General features: G+C 50.4%; 1 protein-coding gene across 1 annotated transcript in view; it reads right to left on the bottom strand.

Moving 5' to 3' along the window:
• The window catches only part of TOM1 (target of myb1 membrane trafficking protein), a 19,529-nt gene that overhangs the window by 3,971 nt on the left and 6,861 nt on the right, over window positions 1-8,697 (bottom strand). Inside the window, exons 3-12 of the mRNA XM_009647803.2 lie at window positions 7,892-7,970; window positions 7,597-7,746; window positions 7,349-7,483; window positions 6,960-7,106; window positions 5,832-5,948; window positions 5,244-5,377; window positions 4,542-4,575; window positions 3,906-4,014; window positions 2,746-2,866; window positions 253-328 (exon numbers count right to left, since the gene is read on the bottom strand). Of these exons, the coding sequence (XP_009646098.1) occupies window positions 253-328; window positions 2,746-2,866; window positions 3,906-4,014; window positions 4,542-4,575; window positions 5,244-5,377; window positions 5,832-5,948; window positions 6,960-7,106; window positions 7,349-7,483; window positions 7,597-7,746; window positions 7,892-7,970 (1,102 nt within the window). The remainder of the gene's footprint in view (window positions 1-252; window positions 329-2,745; window positions 2,867-3,905; window positions 4,015-4,541; window positions 4,576-5,243; window positions 5,378-5,831; window positions 5,949-6,959; window positions 7,107-7,348; window positions 7,484-7,596; window positions 7,747-7,891; window positions 7,971-8,697) is intronic.

Genomic DNA, 8,697 nt, shown 5'->3' with positions numbered 1-8,697 from the left:
TACATTTCCAGGTGGAAATTTCCCTGCAGATATAAGCAGGCCATCCTGCCCAGACTTTCCATAGTTCCTCAGCTCTGGGATTTAAAGGAGGTATATAGCCCAGGTAGGAAATGCAGATTGTTGGAGGCAGGGAGTTATCAGTCATGTTCAACACTTGATTTTTTTCCCAAGAGACAGCACATTTATTGCATTGGTGAGCAAGGAGGATACTCTTATTCCTGGTGGTGCACTAAAAGCTCTGCGGCCACTTACCGTTCCTGTGTTCTGCTGCCGGGCATCCAGGGCACCAGTGAGTCCTTTGGAGGCTTGGGGATCTTCGTACTTTACCCTGAAAGCATGAAGTTAGATAACACACAAGCTGATGAGATGCCTGAGAGTGAAGAGCAGGAACTCCTAAACATATATGCAGTGCTTTTGTCTGCACAACTTTTCATCTCTCATCATTCTGCTCCCACGCACTTCTAGAAAGGTGTGCAAAACCCCTACTAAAGGTGTAGCCCACCACAAAACAGACTAATCTACTTACTGCAACATCACTGTGGGACATCACAGCCCTGGCACATGACAGGAGGATGAGAAGGCATCATATGAAAAAAAACATCCAATAGACTAAACACAGACTTACAGAGAGAGGTGCATCAACCACGACACTCATCTTTTCTGGGGTTTACTACAGAAGAGAGATAACTAACACAGACTGACCAGGAGATTACAGCTACTTTAGGAAGGATTTGAGCAACAAGCCCCTACCTACTCACCTACCTTCACAGATGCAAACACAGGTCAAAAACATCTCTTTAACCAATACCACTCAAAAACAGAGTGGTGGCAGAGACTCACTGATCTATGGTGGTGAGACTGGATGATCAGAAGAACCTAGTGTTGCTTCAGGGTCTCCAAATGCACCATTACAGCAACCTCTTCCCACACACAGGCACATCTCACCCATAATCTCCCTCATCCCATTTCTGTGTCCCCTCTAGGCTGCTACCACACATGCTAATGCCACACGTCACCATTTGATCCATGCAGAGTGGGGAAAACAGTCCGTCCATCCTGGGAGAATGAAGCCTCACCCAGAAACTCTCCAAAAGTCTCCTCTCCAGCTGCTCCCAGGCCCATTTTCGGAGATCCAGCAGACCATCAAGTGGAACTGTTTTTGTTGGGGGCCAGCAGCTTGGGCCACCGGCGCTCAAACTTCTCAAAGAAGTGCTCATCAGTGAAAGGGCCACTGTGGACAATGGCATCAAGGATGAAGTACAACGCTGCTATCATGCCACTGATGAGGAAGAATGGCAGGAAAGGCTTGAGGTGTTTCAAGCACTGCTTCGCCGAGACACACATGAAGCACAGCAGGGGGTCAGGAACAAACCCTAGCAGCCCTGCCTGTGTCTCCTGCCAGCACGTCCTGTCTGGGAACAGCAGGGCAATGGGTCTGTTCAGACGGAGAGAGACACCAAGAGCAGAGGCTTGTGAGTGAAATGTGAAGCCTGAGGCAGAGAGAGGCTACCTGGCAGGAGTGCAAGTGGAGGCAGATGGAGGGCAGTGAGGAATAAATAGAAGATGTCTCGTTACTTGCGCAGAGATCACAAGCCTCAGTCTATAAAGGACTGCACCACAGCGGAGAGGATACAATTCCACCCCTGCCTAGGTTTCCCCCAGACTCCAGCACTGAGCACATACCAATGGCTCGGATTTCAGCCCCAGACCTGGGTGCTGCTGGCATCACTGATTTTGTCCTGGGCTGCCTCTGTCCTCAGGCAGCACACTTCACAGAAAAAGTGGTGGGGAAACCCATGGGCAAAACACATGAAGTTGTGTTAGGCCATGGGTTTCCCCTCCACTTTTACCAGAAGCAGTCTGAGGCAGAGGAATGAAAGGAGACATCCTTAAGAGACCTTAACTTGCTACTGCCCAGCTGCAGAACAAGGCACCCCAGTGGATGGAGATCAGGAGCACGGATCTTTGAGGGCTGGGGGCAGCCATGTGCCTGTGGGCCCTACTGCTTGGTAACTGATGGAGAGCAATGGATGACTGACAGGAAACACAGTGTGAGATGAGCCACTTCTCTCAAGCGAAAGGGATCTGGTCAGCACAGATCTTGTTGGCTCCTCCCAGAACAAGGATTCAGGAATCCACTCTTTGCAGTAGAGACCTCTTCAGTTCAGCCAGCACTATGGAGACCCAACTCTTAGTGCTTTACACCAGGAGGTCTCAAACACACTATGGAGGAAGAAACATCAGTCCCACTTATCAACAGGGAAGTTGCGGCACAGAGCAGTGCCCTGCCTTGCAAGCCACAACTGACTGCATACTTCCTGCACTCCAGTTCGATACTTCGGCCATTAGGCTGCATAGCTATTCAGCAGTTCCCAAATTCAACATCACCCCAGTCGGGGCACATGAGTTCAGAGAGAGACAAGAAAACTCAGCCAGTCCCACTCCACACCTTCATCTCCAGACACAGTCTCCCCAGTACGTGTGGCACCACAGTCCCCACAGGCAGAGACCACTTCCTTCTCCCCATGCCCAGGAGGACACTGTGAAGAGGAGACGATGGCAGCAGGAAGAAGGACTGGGAACACAGAGGTCATCCTACAAACACTGTGCATCAGAAGAGTGCGTTTCTATTGCATCTTACTGTCTCCCAGGAACTGCTGCTGCTTGGGGTCACAGCCCCAGTTGCTCTGAGCCCTCCCCCCTTGCAAGAAGGCAGGACAGGACAGAGTGGGCTGCTACACTCACTCTCTGCGCTGCTCAGCCAGCGAGCTGCCGCGGGTCAGGGCAAACATGTCAAACTCTTCTTCCAGCTTGCCAGAGGTGTCGAGGGAGCGCAGCCCCGCGCTCACGCTGCTCGAGCCCAGGTCTGTGGGAGAGAGAGCAGGGTGAGCAGGCAGCACAGAGCAGTAAACAGAGACTCATGGGTTTGGAGGTGCTAGGTGGAAAGCTAGCATCAGAACAGGCTAAACTGCTCTAGGCCCACTCATCTATCCTGCCCCTCAGCTGCAGCACCGTCTATGTGTGTGTGCAGTGTCGTGGGTGAAGTAACAGAAGCAGTTTCTTCGCCTGCTCAGCAGATATTTTTAGCTCAGTCTCAGGCACCAACAGCAGCATCAATTTACTGCTCTGATGCTGAAGGCTAGATGTTCCTGACCATTAAAGACAACTCAGAGGGAATTGCTCCATAACCTGTGGAAGAGGATAACCTGTGCTTCTGGGCAAGCACCTCTGAGACAGATGAGTGGATTTTCATGACTCAGGCATCATCTGAAAAACTCTGACTTGAAAAATATCTCCACTGGCTTGTCTGTAAAAACAGTCTTGCCGATTTTCTGTAGCTGCACACAAGCTGTACTGAATGTGCTCACAGCCAGCGAGAGCTTCAGACAATGATATGTGGGTTCCTGGTACGTCCTGAAGACCCCTCAGGACCTCTCAGGCTTTCTGAGTAGACAACCTGTCAAATCCTGGGTCCTGTGCCCAAGATGCTCATGGCTGCCTTTGCAGCACACCTCAGCTGCTTTTCTTCTCCCAGACCTCAGTGGTCAGCCTGACATCCCACAGCAATAGAGGCGACCGCACTGCTGCTAGGCATTGGAGAGGGAGCAACTTTTTCCCCTGTCCTGCTGGAAGGCCCACTCCTTAGCCACAGCATAATGCTGAGGTCCTTCTTAAGTCATGTCCACCTCCTGCACAATGAGAGGTGTGGATGCTGAGACACATGCTTGTGTGCCTTGGGGCATATACAAGTTTCTTCATGAGTTTATTAGTTGACAATACACCCTATTTCTCTAGGTTATTTTATAAATCTGACTAAATAATTCTGGAAGGTGATTCAAGGGCATGAAAGGATTCCTAGAGCAGCATAGGAGAAGGACTGAGGGGAAAACGGCATGGCAACATACTCATTCCAGCCAGCTGAGAAGAAAGGTTGTTGGTGACTTCAGGCTGTCTGACTGCAGAAGGAGTACTGGGTCCCAGGTCAATCAAGCTGTTCTCTGCCTCATTTGGTGCCTTTGGAGAAAAAAAAGGAAGATGGTGAAGAGTTTCTGAAGCCCGGACACCCTGACCCTTCAGTCCTAGCTCATTAACACTGGAGAGGGAAACCCTTCTGTACCCATCAAAAGATATCAGTTGTGAAGCCTCTCCTTGTGAGAAGGGGGACAGTGATCAGAGAACTGGCTGGCAATAGTGTCCCAGGGCAGAATACACCTTGGTAGCCAGCCTCCCAGCAGTGCTCAGAGGACAAAGGGAACATGGGAATTGGTCCTCTCAGCATTCAATACCAAAAAACCATGACTGCTGCTGGTCTGCTCTTGCTCTTTGGGTGAGAGTAAGGCTCCCTCCGGTAGGGAGGAAGGGACTAGCAGTGGGAACTGGAATGTCCTGCATACCAGCATGGCCTGGAGCAGCTGGGCTGGGAGACCAAAGCCTACAGTTTGTAAGTGGGGCTGGATGAACCTCCCTCCAACTCCACAGGACACAGCAGGGCCTGCAGGATGCAAACCAAGCTGCACAGAGGGGGCGTTGCTCTGAGTTACCTTAACAGGCTGTCCTGTCCGAAGACGCTCAAACCTGCAAGAATGATAACAGGATACATTTCAGTAGTATGTGCTTATTCACCCATAGCTCAAGAGATTTTTATAAGGCTTGGTACAGTCTGCCCTTTCCTACATACTAGGAAAGGAGGACCATGGTTCAGGGACCAATTCACCCTCAAGATCGAAGACACCACAACAAGGCCCACAGAGTTGATGACTCCTGAGACGTGGTGTAAGGAAGCTTCTTGCAATCCTCCAGAGATACTTCTAATCAAAATGGTTCAAACCCAGCTCTCCATACAGACACAGGGACTAAATTCTCCAGATGTCATCTTAGCTTAAGAGATGGGTTTGATGAAATGGAAAAAAAGGGGTACTGACCCCACGTGGGCAAGTCCTTTCTGTCCCTGTCTGCCTCAGAGCTAGAAAATCAGCTCTTTCCATCCATTTTCCTCCTTCTTCTTCTGGGTTATGCCAGAGGGACATCTCTATATTCCCTCAGTAACTTACACAGTGGCTTTGAAGGGACAGGAATAAGTCAACAAAAGCTGAGAATTGTCTTTGTTCTCAAAGATGGACGATACAGGCTGATACATCTTGAGCATTATAATCATGGGCAGATCAAAAGGGTGAGATACAAGGCCTTCAAGGAGCAGTAAACTCTTGTGAAAGAACAGGGCAGAGAAGGGAGGAGAGAGGTACCTTTCATGGCGCAGAAACACATTGTTGAGGTTGTCATTGATGAGGAGCAGCTCCTCGGTGAGTTGCTCATGGAGGACACGGGGAATCAGCTCCAGCACACGCTGCTGCATGGCTCTGCATGTCCGATTCAGCTCCTGCTCACAGCAAGGGGAAGTCACCACAAAGGTCAGCTAAGGCTGAGCACTCGTAGATTTGGAAGTCTGACTGGGACAGGCAGACCCCAGAGGCTACTGCAGTCTGTCAGCAAGGGTTGATGGGCAACAGATATTGGTATGAGAGGTAAACTGAATCTGAGCTTTACAGACAATAATTGTATGCCTCTTGTGTAACACATCATCTGGAAAGAAAGGCCTCCAGGGATGACAAGTTCCTATGTGGGGATTCCAGCCTCAATAGTGCAACTTCCCTTGGCCGTTGAAACTCTGCCTTCCCTGTGTCTCCCTTACCCCATCATTCCCTGATAAGCCCCGCACTAAACTGTCCAGTGCAATTGTTTGCCATCCCTGGCATGCATAATATCTCAGCCCATCAAGTCATTGCTAAATTGAGCTGCAAGTGCCAGCCCTTTGCCCCGCTAGTGTTCCTTACTTGCAGCAGCTCCAGGTCAGAAGGTTCAGCCTGGGATGGCACCAGCTCTGTCAACATCTCCGACATGACCTTCATGTTCCCATTCACCACTTCCAGCTCACTGCGCAGCTTCCCAATCTGCAAAAGGGAAGGGAAGTGACTGCTTGGCCTGGGAAGGCTGGGGAGACAGCTGAGGTAGCTCTGAATGGCAGTGCACCACATGTGTGTTCACAGAGCTGAAGGGAACAACCACTGAGGAGCTCATTTGTCACTGCTCAGTTCGGCTCTTGGGAGCTTCCAGCAGAAGGAAGCTCCATTACTTACCGTCAAGTTAATTTGCTGGCAACACATGCCAGGCCCTCACCAGGGATCTTTGGCCAGTAGCCTAGCCTTGATTTTTAATAGCCAGCACAGGCTGCTGTTATGATTCAAATCTCTCCCCAGCTAGCAGCTCCTGCGTGGCAGCCACTCAAATCGTTTCATTTCCAAAGCAGTGTAAGAGGGAAAAAAAGTGAATTCCCATTCAAAAGGCAAGCCTGGGCTAAGTGTACAGCTGAAGCTTTATCCCTCTGGTTTCATAAGCTGCTAATGAGCCTCCTGAGAACAGTTTCTAGCCTCTGTTCTGCAAGGGGATGCAACTTACCGACAGCTGGAAGTTCAGTGCTGAACATGGTGTCATATGAAGTCAGGATAAGGAAGGAGAAAAAAGGATGGGGAAACAAGAGAAAGCCCTGGCCTTTGGAAACCACATAGCCAGACAGGGTTGATTCATATAAAGTCAGCAGTGAGGCAAGATAAACAAAGATGATAAGGAGGCATCTACCAAGCAAGCTTTTTCTGTACTGCGCTACAAAGGACCTTGCTCAAAACCTCTGTCTCTCAGTTCCCCACTTCCCCATAACCAGGAGATCTTCCCTCTATCTGCAGGCTGCCCTGCCTTAAGAAAACATAAACCACTCTGTGTTTGTGGTATCCCAGCTCATTGCTGTGACCACAATGGAGCTCTCGAGGGACTATGCTTTGGAGGAACAGCTCCTTCAGGACAGAATCTGGGGAAGGACGAGGACAGCAGTCCCAGAACAGTGTTTGTGAGATAGTCCCCACACGTGGGGAGAGTCAGCAGCACCATGGGGCTTGTGGCCAACTCACCTGCTCTGGTGTGGGTGTGATGGGCGCATTGCTGGATGTGCCTCTCCCGGTGGGCAGGGTGACAGGGTGGAGGATGGATTCTATCTGCTGAGGGGAGTTGACCGCAGATGGGTTCTGTTTGGACTGGGAGTCGGAGCCATACACAGTCTACAGGCAGAGGTGGGAAAGGTGATAGAGAGAAGATGTTAGACACTTGCAGCTGACTGGGCAGTGCAATTAGGAGAGGAATGTTGATGGCAGCTCCCCAATAGCTCTTTCAGCAAAGAGGCTGTCCTGGAGCTTCTCACTCCCCAAAAGCCCTCTAAATGCAAGCCAGAATTCCTGAGTTCCCCTCATAGCTCCAGAATGGCAGCTGCCCAACATCCTTCTCTTCAGCAATGCTCCCATACCCTCTGTGGTGTGTGGATGGGTGACAGCATGTCCAGATCAGTCATGGGGAACTCCAGGCCCTTCCGTCTCAGGTCTTCATAGACAGCGACGACACCAGTCAGGTCTGGTGAGCTGCGGAAGGCATCTGCCCAGGACTAGGAAGAAGGACACAGTACAGCCCATCATCATTTACAGTAGTCTTTCTGTACAAACACCTGAAGACAAAAACTCTCTGAACTGGTGCAGATGCTTATGCTTCTTGGCTTACCTGGATGAGGGTCAGCACCTTGTCATGCACTATGGCGGGTGGATTATTCTTCGGCAGGATTGTTCTCACCAGGACACCTTCTACGAAGTCCTGGCTGGACACAAGGACATGGAACCGATGGCCGCAGTTTTTGACGCATGTCTCCAGGACCTTCAAAGGCAATGAAGCATTAACTATAGCCTTCTCTGCCTACGTGTGTTTGCTTTGTTGGCTTTAGGTACACATGACTTTTCAGCCAGGGACTCAGCTTTACAGCAGGATAACACAGAGCTGAGAAAGAGCCCTGACCACTCACCGTCAAAGCCAGCATAACTTCATGGAAATTCTTATTCCCTACAATTCTCTTCTTAATGGCTCGGAAGGCATCTTTGGGCCTGCAGGAGAAATCAGATGAAGAAAGATCATCAGAAGATTGAGACCCACCTACAGAGAAGCAAAGCAAACCAGCCACTGGCTCTGGATGCCCCATACTCAGCAGGTGACCTTCCCCACCATGTTTTCAGGGTGGCTTTAAGCAATGACTGGTAAAGCACCTTCTCCAAGAGGAGCAAGGTCCTGCTAATCAGTGAGGCCCCTGAAATTGGAGGCCTCTGTGCTGATGTCTGCAACAACTCAAAGTGTACAGGACACCACAGAGAGCAGAGTAAAAAGCAATGCTAGAAATGCACTACTTGGGGGTAGAGCAAAATCCCATGGCAGAGGGACTGAAGAGGAGGAGATCACAAAAGAGCTTGGCATGGGTTAGAAACAAGAAGGAGATAGTGAGCTGCAGCAATCTCTGTGTTGCTCAGAGAAACGTTTAACAACATTTCCCTGCAGTAAAGGAGGCTAAAAAGCAGCACGGGAGATGCAGTGGCAAAATCTTGCCTATATTGCAGATGGGCAAGAGAGCAGCAGTGTGGCAGGGCCTCCTTAACCATTCACAGAGGGGAGAAGCATTGCGGTCTCAGCATACTATGGTCTTGTGAGAGGGCACAAGTGAACCAACATGCTGTGGCAGAGCACAGGAAGAGAGGCTGGGCTGGAAGAGCAGCAGTGCCGGGGGAGAAGAGTGGGGTGGAGCCACTGAGGCAATGAGGAGGGCAGGCAGGGTGTATTGGC

The sequence above is a fragment of the Egretta garzetta genome, unplaced genomic scaffold, assembly GCF_000687185.1.
Source record: "Egretta garzetta isolate BGI_Z169 unplaced genomic scaffold, ASM68718v1 scaffold51, whole genome shotgun sequence".
Classification (NCBI taxonomy): domain Eukaryota; kingdom Metazoa; phylum Chordata; class Aves; order Pelecaniformes; family Ardeidae; genus Egretta; species Egretta garzetta.
This window is presented reverse-complemented; position numbering and strand designations above follow the sequence as displayed.